The sequence below is a fragment of the Camponotus floridanus genome, unplaced genomic scaffold (assembly GCF_003227725.1).
Source record: "Camponotus floridanus strain SB8 unplaced genomic scaffold, Cflo_v7.5 scaffold17, whole genome shotgun sequence".
Lineage (NCBI taxonomy): Eukaryota > Metazoa > Arthropoda > Insecta > Hymenoptera > Formicidae > Camponotus > Camponotus floridanus.
Genome location: NW_020229292.1, coordinates 2,184,572 through 2,200,284, shown reverse-complemented (window position 1 = coordinate 2,200,284; position 15,713 = coordinate 2,184,572). Strand labels below are relative to the sequence as shown.

General features: G+C 30.7%; 1 protein-coding gene across 3 annotated transcripts in view; it reads right to left on the bottom strand.

The window, feature by feature from the left end:
- LOC105257840 (repressed by EFG1 protein 1) overlaps positions 1–15,713 on the bottom strand; it is a 52,224-nt gene that overhangs the window by 18,395 nt on the left and 18,116 nt on the right. The window contains exon 1 of one of the 3 annotated variants that reach the window (XM_011268724.3): positions 6,486–7,732. The exons of 1 other annotated variant lie outside the window; for it this stretch is intronic. In XM_011268724.3, the coding sequence (XP_011267026.1) occupies positions 6,486–6,577 (92 nt within the window). In that variant the 5' untranslated portion in view covers positions 6,578–7,732. Of the gene's footprint in view, positions 1–6,485; positions 7,733–15,713 lie in introns of those variants that run through there. One more of the 3 variants, XM_011268725.3, reaches the window with a different exon arrangement.

Genomic DNA, 15,713 nt, shown 5'->3' with positions numbered 1-15,713 from the left:
TTTCTTTGATTTGATTTTACGACCGTACAAATAGACTAATGACGCAACCAGGACCGCGCCATCAACCCAACGTAATAGCTGATAATTAGTCGGTGGTTTGCGTAACAGCTATTGTACACTAATACATTCCGGTTTGAAAATGTGTTTTGCACTTCCGACACGAGAAACAATATTCTTTTAAATTGCCAACATATATAATCATGAACAAAAAAATATTATAAAAATATTATAAAAATAAAATTACAATTATTAAAAATTAGAAATATCAAAAATATTACAACATCTTGTCTTTTATTTAATTTCTAAATCAGACAAATTTAGTTAAGTTTAATTAAAAATATTTAATTAAAAATAATTCATGATTATTTGCGACATTTTAATATAATATAATATTGCGATACATTAATTAAAATGAGACAATATAGTAATATAGTAATAAATTTCATAATCCCCTTTTTCCTTACCCTTAAGAAACTTAGGGAAAATATAAAGTAACAGAACTTTTTTTAAATAAATTCTGTAATATAAATTATTTATGTTATATAATATAACAATAAATAATGGCATATATAAATGATAATAAAAATATGATAATGCATATATGAGTTTGTCAAAGTAATTTATCTTTACTCTTTTAGCTTTAAGTTCCTTTGACAGGTATAAAAGTATAAATAAATGTATAGATAACAGATCCAGGACAACTTGGATCAATAACATTATTCAAACTGGCAATTATATAATGACATATATCGAGAGAAAACGATATCATTCATTAATAATGTTAAAAATTATAGGTTAACAATGAAATTTATCAAGTGGTTTCAGTTCAAATAGATTTTACGTTACATCTAAAATATAGGATAAGTCATCAGAAACGAAACTTATGTTAAAAGAAATATTTATATTTTTGGAAAAGAAATAATTAATAAAACATAGTGTAAATGATTTTAAAAGATTTGCTTGTCTGATTCTATGAAATTTATTAATATTTTTTAAATAATATTATAATATATCTTTTAAATTTATTTTTATAATACCTGTACATAAAAAATAGAAATGTCAATATTTCATGACAGAAATCATCAAAAATTAATAAATAAATATATTTTTCGAAAAAGACATTTTTTAAATATTTTTTTATATGTGTTCATCATGTTTATCCTTTGGAATTATCTAAAGTCTCGTTTCTGGTGACTCATCCTGCATACATACATACAATGACATCAGCTACAAGAACACTCTAATGACAATTAACACCTTATCACCTTGACATGTCATATGTACACCTGTGATCAGAGTTTGAATAAGATAAGATCTTTAAATCTTGTGTAGACTGTGTGTATATTTTTCCATTATTTATATTTTAATCATATTTTAGAATTAAGCCAAAACATACTGTATTTAAAATGTTTCGAAATTGTTTTCAATAAATTTAAATTGACTAAATTTCTTAGCGAAATGTTACTTAAAATGCAAAATTCATATAACTATAATTATGTAAACGCACTTATTCAAAATATACGAATAAAATTATATTTTATTATGTGTATTTATGTAATTTTTAATAGAGTCAATATTAATAATTAATCACTATGTAATCATTTTTTTAAATTTCAGCTTTAATATTAATACGATATTTGGAAATTGTATTCTATAGTATTTATTCAATTGTTATAAGATGAGAAAGGTCAAATGTCTTATTCTCTTAAACTTAAATTGCATCACAATCGTATCATACTTTTAATCATTTAATACTATAATAGAGTAATATCGAATAATATCACGAATATTATTCATAAGGGGAACGAATCAATAAAACTGTTTAAATTTTTAAAACGATAACCTGTGCATAATAATTATGATATATATATATATATATATATATATATATTTATTTATTTATTTATATGTGTATATATTATATATTCTATTAATATATCTTATGTTCCTCTTCATATTGTGATGGAAATTATCGATAACCTAGTTTATTTTAGGATTTGCTTTTTTGCCGTCCTATAACTCAAGCATATTAATGATAACGAAAGGGTGTGGTATATATTACGAGAGATATGTCTATCCCACTGATAACATATATATGTCAAGAGCATACATCAAAATTCACTTAGAATCTATGATATTGTATTTTATCTTCTGAAAAGAAATATGATAAGAGATGTAAAAGAAGAAATGTTCATGTTTAAAATGATTTTTAGGTAAAAATATCCTTTTTACGTATAATTATACAAACATTGTTTAATATTAAAAAAGTTTTTATATGTTTTAAGAACGCTTTTTCACAGATAAAATTCTCCAACAAGAATAATATTTTTCAATTTAAAAATTTAAACAATTTAAATCAATTAAAAAAATTTTAATCAATTTAAAAATTAAACCTATACAGTAAATAATTGATCTATACATATGTACATAATATACATGCAATAATAATAATAAAAGTATTAATAACAATATAATAAATAATAATATATATGTATTAATAATAATAATTCCAGATAAGTGATCTAATCGATTTTTAATCTACTATCACTTTCGCCGAAAGTTACGTGTATCCATTAACTCGATTACTTCTTATCAGAATATCGAGAAATTAATGCTCGATTGCAGACAATAGAAATAGAGCAGCGTGCCGACGATGAGCCGCGAACGATATTATAAGAAACGTACAGCATACAGATAGCAGGTAAAAGATACATGCGAAAAGAGTATATAAAATCGGCAAGTTCTTAGATTTCCCACGCTACACCTTTCGTCATAGGTAATTAAATCTGATATAGCAAATATTATGAAAATATGCATCGCTCAATAAAATTATTGTCTAACTGATTGAATTTTGCGATTACATTCGATATTTTTCATGCAACATTTTCGCGTAATAATATTTATATTAAATAAGTTTTTGTAATAATTTGTAATATACGATTTAATAATAATATATATATAATTTATATATCAAATAATAATAACAATTTATACAGGATTAAAAATATGCCTTGACATAAACATTGTATTAATTTCGTCTGACAATTTAAATAAAAGGAAGCAAATTAAATTTTGTTATTTTGTTTTTTCTTTCTGAAAAAAAAGAATTTTTCTTTTCAATCATAATTCAAAAAATATTGACTCTTTAATATTTCGTAAATCAATTTCACTCAATAAATGTATAATTAATTAGTGAGAGATGTTATACATGGGGATAAATTTATGTCATCTCACGCAATGTGTTGCAAAACGCACGAAATTTCTAATATAATATAATGCACAGCATGAATCTACCAGCGATTATTCACATGCGACACAGTTCACATATTTAGAACCATTCTTTTCATTTTACGTAATTGCAGCATGTTTCTTTATTAACATACAAGATTTAATACGCTCGCTGTGCATGATTAATGACACGTTGCCTTTGATGTTAATTGAAATTTAAACTTATCTCAAAAGATTACGATATAATTTATGGAAATTAAATCTCAATAATTTGCTGAAATTCGCTTATACAGGTTTTGATAGATTAATCATAGTAGAAAAACAGGAATAATTTATTAGCACTAGTATTTTGTTGTATGTGTGTATATAAATATAAAAAAATTTATTGTGTGAGTACATCACAAACTAACCTTGGTATAAAATTCTCTTCATTTTTATATTCATTGTAAGTCATCTTTAAGACTGATGACGTTATTGTATCACTTATTGTTGCCGCGAAATATATATACAACGATCCGCTTTGGTATTCTATTCATTCTTAAATCCATTTCCTTTTTCTTTACCTTCCTCCCTTTTATATGCATCGCATCTTCGATTTTAATCGCGTTACATAAGATGCCGTTAAAAAAAATTTACATCATCACATACGCATTGAACAAACGACGGAAACCTGCTGTTACCGGTTACAATAAAATCCACTTAAATCACCCCGAAGGCCTCGAAAGTAGGCAATCTAGCGCTCTGGCACATGTTGCTCCGATCTCCGATCCAAAGCAACGATCGAGCTGGCTCGATTGCGAAGATGAATCGAAAGTGAATCGAGATTCTTCGGATAAAGATCGGTGCTAAAAATCACGTAACATTGGAATCATGAAGAACAATCTTTCAGCTATCGTCACCGACGAAGTCACATCCAAACATATCATTAAAATCTTTTATAATCTCATAAATGATTCAAAAGCTATAATGCTATCATTTTTCTAGAAAATTGTCTTCTATTAAAAAAAAAAATCTTTACACGTGCGCCAAAACCAATAGTAATACAGAGAACCGTAAAAAAATTTAATAAAAAATAACTTCATATATTTCAAAATTAAAATACACAGAATGTTTAACAAACATTATTTATCTATGCTTGCAATATTTTTTTAGTTATTAAATATAATCTAGGAAAAATTGTAAAGTTGCAACTTCTGTGAAAAAAAATAATCGAACATTAAGCAAGAAAAATAAATAATCTACACGAAAAAGTCTTGTATTAATTCATTGGGCGATTTTATTGTCACGAGCATTTTATTAAAACTTAATTATTAATATCTATTAATTTATAATAAATGCTCCACGAGTTAAATTATTATTATTTGTTTAGCTGCTTTTATATAATATATATTATAAGTAATTATTTATAAAATAAAGAATAAACATTATTTTTCTTATTAACCATGAATAATTACAATGTCTTGTTTGAAACTGATTGCAATTTATGGAATGCGCGAAATTGCTTTTTACAGCCATGTATAATAGAAAGGGAGATCTCTGGCAAAAGGCGGTAATCATTCTCAATTCCCAAGAGAATCCAATGACTGACGCTTACTCGTACATAAAGAAGTCTCTGAGTTCAAAATAATAACTATATACTTGTCAGTTATCTCACAACTCATCTGTCGGCGAACTCTTCTGGAAGGATGTGCGCGAAATCAGAAAGTGCACATCAGTATGCGCTTTGAGTTATATGACTAGATATTCAGTGTTAAATGTAATAATTCTTTTATATTAATACATTATACATGATTATTGAACATGTAAAACTCAAAAGCCCCGATATCTATTCAAGATACTACGATAAGGTATTATAATTTTTTAGTAACACATACTTTGCGCTCGAGCCATATATTTAAAATATTAAATGTGTTCGCGCGCGCGTGTAATTTCAAATTTTATCCGACAATAGAATAATAATTTATATTTAGAATAACATGTATATTTAAAATACCAAATGGTTGTATTTTTCTCACATTAATGATGCAAATAGTTCTCTATTCGTATTTTAAATGCAGAGTTTAAATGCAATAACGGAAATATTTTGCGACAGTCATGTTTATGCATATGCAAATTATGAATACTTTGGAGCGATGCATTTTTGTGAAATTGTGCTTACGTCGTATTGCGAACAGATGACCTTGTTTTCAGCTTTAAAACGCTCGGCTTAAAACCCGACCTCGAAAAGAAGCAAACAAAAGTGAGAGAGAGAGAGAGAGAGAGAGAGAGAGAGAGAGAGAGAGAGAAGCAGAAACTAAATCAACATATCAAAAGTTCCTTTCTTTCAATGATAATATGCAAACTCTTTCAATCATCTCTCCCAAGAAATTAGTACAAGAAAAATATTTCAATCTTAAGATTAATTAATTATTAATTATTTAATTATTAATTAATTATTAAGTTTAATTGTTTTTTCCGATTATTGTTAAATAATTGATAAACTGCATAATATAAATGATTAAAAAATAATGCAAATGTTAATTAATTTAAAAAAAAATCATTTTTGCTATTTTCTAATAAGTAAACATTATTGCAATATATTACAATCATTTTTCCAGGAAAATTGCAATTTACGTTCTGAATCTTTCTAATTTTGCTAAAATTAATAAAATTAATAAAATTAAATTTATTAATTATTAATCAAATTAAATTTTGTTAATCAAATTAATAAATATAAATATTGCATTTTTTCTTAGATAAAAATGTTTTAAATATATATATCTCTTTCCCTTTCTTTTCTTCTTTAAAATAAAATAAATACAATTTTTTTGACGAGTCTTAATTAAATGCAATATTTTAAGGAAAATTATTTAAAAAATATAATAAAATTTAATAACGTTAAAACGATAAAACAAAAAATTTCTTACAATTATTTTATAACGTATTAATATATTTGAATAACGCAATATTTCGATACGATAACTGGATCTTCTCATTTGTCTTAACGAAGCAGCATAGGGTGTAAAGCGTCAAGTTGACGCGAGGGAACAGCTTCTTTCCGTCAAAAAAAGAAGCGACGGTTTAAAATCGTTCCTCGGGAAACCGAGGCCGGAAGTAAAATAGAGAAAAAAGTCTCGAAAGTCGTAGACATCGTGAAGCGGCGGCTATTTTCTTCGTGGGGGCCAGGCTCTTTCTTCGCCTCGTCATTTCATCGCCTGCCCCCTTCCCTCTTCCCACCGCGACTCTCGACGATTCCTATCGCGAGAGAAGCAACTTACCTCACGTTGTAGGATCTTCCCGGTTTGGAGGTCATTGCACTTCGTCGGGTGGCCGTAGAGGGGTGGTGGTCGGCAGCAAATCGATTTTCCATGACGACGTCGCCTGCCGCAGGTCGTCTCCCTTCCTCCCTCGCCCACCCTCTGACTCTCTCCCCTCGTTGCGTTTCCGTCCTCGCGGCACGTGATTACGATATGAGCTCTACTCTCCTACAAGACCGAAGGGAGCATCCTCTTCAAGATGCAGGTCGATCGATACCTCCCAGGCGTCTCTTTGTCGACCATCCACCCTCAAGTCGCACTTGGCAGTTCACACGCGCGCTCTCCTCACGTCGATTCAACGATATCTCGACAATATCTGACGGAAGACGAGTCCGCTAATTTCGAGATAATCGACATTGTTCCAAATTGACAGATGTTTGCTCCGAAAGTAAACTGTGAATCTTTAGATGCAAATGCGTCACAATGAATTTAGCATCCAACGATCGGGAGCGAGAAAGAAACATATCTCTTTTTCCTCTCTCCCTTGCTCTGAGATCAATGATTTCTGATTCAGGAACTCATGACGTAAATTCAGTGTGTTTTCGGAGTATTTTGATATCAATGCCGAATTGAAATAACGTAAACAATTTTCGTAGCGTCCAATGTCACGGCAATGGTGACGGTATCGTTTCTGTTTGCACGAAGCTTTATAGTTGACTGATGATCGTTCAAGCGTGTTTGTTTGTACACCTTCTTCCTTGTACACTTTTTCGACGATTCTTTCGCCTTCTTTTTGTCGCAAATTTATGTCACGGCTGTGTCACGCGTTTTGCGTCGGGAAATTCCAGAGTGATCGATGGACGATCTGTGCAGATCCGTCAATCGCAATTTCGCAATTGTTGACGTCCAGATGTAAAAGGATTCACTTGTGGCGAATCTCCCGATTGTTTCTGATTTCTCCAATGATTGGTCTCGTCAAGGATTTCTCACACACTTGTAAATTTCTGCGTCTTTCAAACTCGCGAATAATCCACCTTAGAAACTTGTAGAAATGCGTAGATTGCTGTTATCTTTATGACAAGATCGACGGTACACAAATTGTTCTACATTTTATCCGCAAAAAAAGCAGAACTGTCGACAGCTTTCACGAAAAACTTTCGATCAACGAAAATCTTGGTGTAGAAGAACAATTATAATTAATCTCTTCATAAATTATACAAATATTTCCCACAGAAAAATTAAAAGATTATTCTACGTCAACGTGATAAAGTTTTTACCATAATCCTGCTCCGAGATGCTATGACGTTTCGCTCACGTGGCGGCGATTTTTTTCGGCATTCGCAAGCTTGGAGAGCAGCTTTTCTCGAAATCGCGAGGGAGGAAGAGCGCGTAAAGTGCCGAGGGTGACTCTCGTACATGTCATACGACGGTGGTCGTTTTGTCACTGCATTTCTCACCGCAACCACTGTGGTCGCATTACGTGGCTTACTTCTATCGACCGTATCGCACTGCGACGAGGAATCAGACTGGCCGCCGAGCCGCGTGCCGCGCAGGTTTCATAAGCTCGAGCCATCAAGCACAGGTGGCGCCGAATTAAGCGCTTCTAAATAACGTCATCCTGTATTCACTTAAAAAAAAATGGCCTCGCAACAATTTTCCAAGTGCGAAAAATTAATCGAGATAAATGACTGGCAAATATCTCCCGATATGTTTTGCATTTAATTAATTTAAAGTGGATAGAATTCATATCTGAACTGTTAGAAATTTAGAAAAAAAATCTTTCTGCGACACCTATCTATCTTAAAACTAATAGTTGTTATAAAGTTTGATTGTGATATCCAGAAAAATTATTTCTGATAAAAATCTTTGTATGGCAATTCATATTTATTCAATACTGACAATGAGACAATCTAAATCTAGAAAACAATGAGACAATCTAAATCTAGAAAGTATTACTAAAAAAATTGCTGCTAAACTCTACATGTTATAGACAATGTTATAGCAGAAGCAAAAATTGAATAAGTATAAATATTAATAAATTTTAATGTGATATCTAGAAATTAACAAAATATTTTTTTGAATGTTTTTCATAAAACTGCGCGCATTATTTTAGAAAATAATAAATGAAGAAACTTATAAGCAAAGAAGAATATATAAAATTTATTAAAACTAAATTCCTCTTTGTTTTATATAAAATATAAAAAGATTTTATTAGATATAAAGACATTCTTTTCTCCAGTTTATTAAAATATAAGAAAAGTTTTACAAAAATTAGCGCTTTTAGACTTATTGAAATTAAAATAATTTTAAAAAAAGTGCATTATTTACAACTTCTTATAATTATAATCAATATAATTTCAATTTTACAAAGTACATAATTTTCAAAAAATATACAAAGCATATTCGTAGTTTTTTTAATTAACTACGTTGTTGCAAGAGACAATAAATTAAAAACAGATTTTTAAAATAGATTTTTTAATAGATTAAAAAAATATCTCTTTTCTTTAATTACTTTATAATAATTCTTAAGTTGCAACAAAAGCAAATTCTTGAGGAAATAGAATCTGTTAGATTAATCTGCTTCGATTATTGCTTTAATTTCTTATATTTTCTCTTTCAAATTTTCTTAGGAAAATTGTATATATTTTTTGAGGGAAAATTTTTAAATTATTTTTAAAGATATTTTTTTATTAAACGCGTTTTATTGCATACAAGAATATTTTTGGAATATTTTTTATATACTTGGCGTATTTTTTTATCTTTGTTTTTTTTAGAGGGATATTTTCTCTGTCAAATATAGTTGACAAACACATCAAGTTTATGATTTTATATTGGCAGGTTTATACAAGTATAGAACATTTTTAATAATATCTAAGCACTTTTCTTCCTCGCAAGAAGTAAAACAAATCCGGGAAAATTAAAATTAGACGATCTTATGATGCGCAAGTACTTATTAAGAAAACTTAAAACTTAACAGAACCCGCTTATTATCTCGTATAATCTCCAAGTTTATCCTTTATACCGTACATTCCTCGAGTCTGCACATGCGGTCTTATCGCTGGATCCGTAATATCAAGCTCATTGAAGAGGACTGACTAATTAAGGGCCGCACGCAACGGACCATTGACCGCATTAAGGCCCCGACGATCGCAGATATGTCGATCGATTTCCGTCCCGATCCACCCTCGCGAGGCCACGCGGCTTGTTCTAACGGCTGCCAATTACGGACGAAGGTCCGAGCTTCGAGAAACAATTAACGACCGCAATAACAATTACGTCGTTTGCACTCCGCTCCATTAAAACCATAGCTAACGATGTTTAACAGTCAACAACGGGATCGCTTATTGCAATCGGGTGACGAAAGAGACCATGCTCAACGAATACCGCATTTACAACCGCATTATGATCATCAGAATCTGGGAATCTGGCTACTTGCCCGAAATATAATTACCCGAGACGAAGGAAAGGACCGTCGTAAAAATCGCCGAGTCCAACCATCTATTTTTGCCTTGAAACAATTTCTCGATCTCTCAACATCGCGTTTATTTTTCTAAATTAAAACGATCATTTCCGTATTTAATTGTCTCTTTTTCTCGTCATATTCAGGTTCTTAAATCTTGATCTCGCGGCAGAAACGAGGACGAAAGATTAGCGAAAGCGCGGTCGGATATACGTGAATTATAAGCCATACATAAATTTTCACGTCGAGTGATTGCACGTGAATTTCAATCCCACGGGGAGGACCACGGACCACGTTTCCGTTCGTTGTTCCTGAGGATCCTGTCGCGGACAATCTCGACAATGCCGATTTCGCGCGCCGAGTATTCTAAATCGCGCGCGACGCTGTGTATTTATGCCGAAAACAACGCTGCCGACGCGAAATTATGCGGAATGTCATCCGAATGAATTTCTGACCCGAGAGAGATCCCTCCCTCGAACCGGCGACTCGTGCTATTCCAGCCGAGGGAGCACGAGAGGCACTCGAGAACCGTGCGATATGTGCGAGTCGTCGAGGAGGACTGGCTAACGGCACGTACAAATTGCTTCGAAGGATAACACTTGCATACCGAGTTGTCAGTACTGTTTAACTCGCGAAAACATGCGCACTGTAAATATAATCTTGATGTATAAAATTGTAGAGCCGAGTCAAAGAATGATACTTGTAAAATCTAAGGGGAAAATTGAAGATCCTTATAACAGTTTTATGACTTGTGAAACGTACGTTCCTCTCTTCTTCCTCGTTTCTTCAAAGTTAATTGTACATATTTTGCGAATTTCGTTCCAAAGAGAGATGAAAAGCTGGTGGGGTTTTAAACGTGGGATTTTCAGAAATTTAATTTAATAATAATTTTTAATAATTTAATTAAATAATAATTTTAATTAATAAATTAATTTAATAATAATTTAATTTAATAATAATTTTTTTAATAATTTAATATTAATTTAATAACAATTGTAACATTATCATGTTATTTATATTATAAATAAATTATACATCATTAATTATTGTGCTGTATTTTAATGATTAATCAGAACCATTAAATTTTAAATAATTGAAATATTTTTTTGATCATGTATTATTAATAAACTATCAATTATTATGCTATTATACTCGATGTGTTGTGAAACAAAGTTGGAAACAGCTATATTTGTAGCAAAACACAATAATTCAAAGAGCGTTCTTGGTAAAAGCTTTCATATGGTAAATCTGAAAGTGATGACTATAGGTTGAAAACTATGTTGAAAGTTAAAATGTTTGGATGTCAGTTCCCTTGATGTGTAGAACCGCGATAAGTTTCCTCTATCGACTGCGATGCGAGCAAGGTACCTAGTGATCATTATAAATTACGCGTAATGATGCTAAGCTGAAAACGGTACATACAAGCTGAAACTATGCGGAATGTTGCCGTAGATTGCCAAGGCGGATGCTTCCTTGAATTATGACTGCAGTCTGTCTCTTCGCCATTTCATTCTCCTGCTGACAAGGCCGACTGAATTTGAATATATTCTTAACTCGGAATTATTTTAGATTTTTCGCATAAACGCGCGTAAATAATTTTGAATCGAAGTCTCGTAAATCATGTTGCATTCACGTCAACTGCTTCTCTCTTGGAAAAATTATTAGGATTGCAATATCTGTAAACAATGTAATTTTCGCTTACTATCATTCTTTACTTTATTAATTGGTTTTCGTATTAAAATAGTATACTATGTAAAAGTAATAAAATATATATTTTTTTATTGATCTCTTGCACTTTGCTTCCTTTTTACGTGCTTGAATCTCAATCATTTTCTTTTTAATATATGTTGCTCTTTTTAGGATTTTTTGGAATATCAAATTTTTGTTAGTTATCCTTTTTATTAATTTGAGAATCAATAGAACAATAAAAATTTTAAAAATAAAATATTAACAATTAATTTCTCGTGCCCATTTACATTCTTGAAACATTTTTTGTTTCTTAAATTCTAAGGTTGATTTTATGGCATTTTTATTTTCCTAAGCTTAAAAAAAGACAGCATATAATAATAATACGTTCTAAAAATAATGTATTTGCAGATTTGTATAAGATACCTTTTTTACCCTTACAATCATAAATAGACATTCCAGGAAGATGCTTTTGGAGTAACGTCGCGGTCAGCGGCGATCAGTAATTCATGTTAGACGACAGCGATATAATTTAGGCGCCACATAAATTTACGAATGTGTTGCCGAATGTGTTGCCAGTGGTCGAAGATAAAGTCGCCCGACGAAGATTCGCACGCATTCCGTAAACGGGATTCCAGAGCGACGCGTGGCACGTACGCATCACGGGGGGAAGCACAAAGAAAGTCGCGTGGAATGTCGAGAGAGTCGCAGACGCGTAAATCGCTCGGCGGTCTTTCGTGCGCATAGATGCGTACACGAGTGCGTATAAATATAGAACGCATCCCGAAATATGTCTTTCAGTCCGCACTTAAAATCGTCGCTTCCGCCGAGTCGATCCGTCCTGAGTACCCGCCGCCCTAAGGGCCGCGAGAGATTTTGCTATCGTGCTTTTAAGCACGACGAGACACCGTTTTGTAGTCTAGATCGATGGTCGAGGAAAAGAAAGCTTTTTAAAATAATAATTTTAAGAATTTATTATTCGTAGTCACAACTGTAACAATTCTTTCAATTCGTTATTAATTATTATTATTTACTTATAAATATTAATTTTTTTTAATAAGAAGAACATTCTTTTTTCGGAGAAAATAATAATTTTAAGAATTTATTATTCGTAGTCGCAACTTTGGCACATCTTCTTTCGATTTGTTATTAATTGTTAATATTATTTATTTATAAATATTAATTTCTTTTTAATAAAAAGCAACATTCTTTTTTCGGAGAAAATAATAATTTTAAGAATTTATTATTCGTAGTCGCAACTTTGGCACATCTTCTTTCGATTCGTTATTAATTGTTAATATTATTTATTTATAAACATTAATTTTTTTTATTAAAAAGCAATATTCCTTTTTCGGAGAAAATAATAATTTTAAGAATTTATTATTCGTAGTCACAACTTTCGCAATTCTTTCAATTTATTATTAATTATTAAAATTATTTATAAATATCAATTTTTTTAAATAAAAAGCAACATTGTTTTTTCAGAGAAAAATGATTCCGAAAAGATCGATGCATCGTAATGTTTAAAAAGCTACGAAAAGTTTAATCCATCAAAACAATTCCTTGAACTGTTCGCAGCTTTTAAAGATAGAATTCAAACAGATTTCAGAGATCTCTTCGGACATTTTACACCGTGAAATGGTTAGGTAGCTACATTCGTTGAATCGAGAGAATTTTTCAAAGAAGCGATGGAGCAAAAAGAGAGCTATCAATCCATGTGATCATTCGGGCGTGAAGCCAGCAGAATCATCGGATGATAGATTGGATTCTCGATCGAGCGAAGCCACGCGAGAAGACTTAACGGTGCACAAATCATTGATCTCGGATTTATTTAGTCCATCGTGATAGATCTGTTTCTATCTCAATATATAAATCATTGATACAACAATAATAATAATAATTTCTTATCGTCCCCTTTATTATATTCCTTAACTAATCATTTTAGCTGAAAAAAGAAGCGATTTGTATTTTAATACTTAATGAAAATTTTTAACTCTCGTGGGAAAAGTAAGATATTTTATATAAATTCGAGACAATGATTGATGTGCCTGGCATTTATTCTTAAAAAATAAAAACTTAAACACAAGACAAGCATGACCTATCGCGGCAGCTTAGCCGTCGACTTTCAATTACTTATGATCATTTGTATCAACGTGATGCGCACACAGTGAAAGAAAGGTTTCCATCGCGGACCCTGAAAAGGTGATTGCATTGTTCATCGAAAGATCGATCGGAGAACATTCCCTCATCAATCCGTTTTCACATGCACAAGGTGTGGTCAATCGGATAACTCAATACTTAACTTGTATTAAGATTAATCAAATCTTTCGCTTTATCAGGCGCATCTACATCAAAAGAATATCTTCTAAAATTATTCTATAAGATATTAGATTATTATTCTCAGATATATGATTGATGTGCCTGGCATTTATTCTTAAAAAATAAAAACATTAAACACAAGACAAGAGATGAACCTATCGGCGGGCAGCTTAGCCGTCGACTTTCAATTACTTATGATCATTTGTATCAACGTGATGCGCACACAGTGAAAGAAAGGTTTCCATCGCGGACCCTGAAAAGGTGATTGCATTGTTCATCGAAAGATCGATCGGAGAACATTCCCTCATCAATCCGTTTTCACATGCACAAGGTGTGGTCAATCGGATAACTCAATACTTAACTTGTATTAAGATTAATCACGAACTGCCTTTCGCTTTTATCAGGCGCATCTACATCCAAAAGAATAGTCTTCTAATCCTCTCACGCGAAATGTCAATAATGCAAGAGAGAGAAACGATCGCAAAAAATTATTCTATAAGATATTAGATTATTATTCTAAGATATTAGAAGCATATATTATTTTTTTAATATATTAGAAAAATATATAAATATATAAATATAAATATATAAAAATATATAAAAATATATAAATATTACATATTTACGGGATTATTCGTTTAAGTAAAATTATAATTGATGGGAAATAAGATGCAATCGAATTTATCGATTACCTGAAATTTATGCGTTTATCTATTCTTCATTCATATTATCATAAAAAATAGAAATAATTCTCGACTATTAAATTTAAAAATTTTTTAGTGATAGAATAATTCATAAAGAAAGGGATAAATTTTCATCATCTTATAGGTATAATGCTAAAATTTATAAATCGCTTAATCGGAATCAATTATTCGAATTACGTAAATGTGACAGTTGGAAATTCAATTTGACGCAGATGCTCACAAATCATCAAAGTTCCTTATTAATACATAATTTTGACGTACAAAGAAATAAAGATTGATTTCTACGATGTGATTACTAATATTAGCTTTTCTTCGGATATGTGCAGACTAATAGATCAATTAAGAATTGACGAAAATAAATTTAGCTGATAATCATCAGACTTAATAACAATCAGAAGAGTGCACATCGTCTGTGCATAAGAGGTTAATTGAACGTGACCCGGTGGTCGATAATTGTAATCCACGAGATTAGCTGCAGCTGCTATATTTCTGGGACACGCATGTCATTGAGTGTTATAAAAATCGATGAGGTCGGTTTCCTATTAAAGATACTGGAAGCTTTCCCTTAATAACTTCCATCATCTGTTTCGTGGCGGAATTTAATCCTCTTTCGGTTTGTTCATTTTTAATTAAGAAGAAATAATTATATATTTGTTATATTAATTTTACTTTCGTGGACGGTCGCATAAATATAATTATTTGTTATAATTATTAAGGATTACAATATATTTGAAATTAATTAATTCTCATGATTGACGATTTGTAAATATGTCAAAATATAATCGCTTTAATAAACATCTCGAGATATTTGCAAATCATCAATCACAAGAATTAATTAATTTCAAATATATTATAATCGTTAATAATTGTAATAAATAATTGCATTTAATATCTTTGTATTTATCGTGACACAGATTATATATATCGAAACAAATATATATTTTGTGCGTATAAGAAATAGTAACGGATCTTTTACATATTTGGTCAGTATAATTGTAATGAGAGATACATTGATTAAGGAAAAAAAAATATAGATTGACGAAAGACGAAGAGATTGTTATTATTTCGTTAACGTGTATC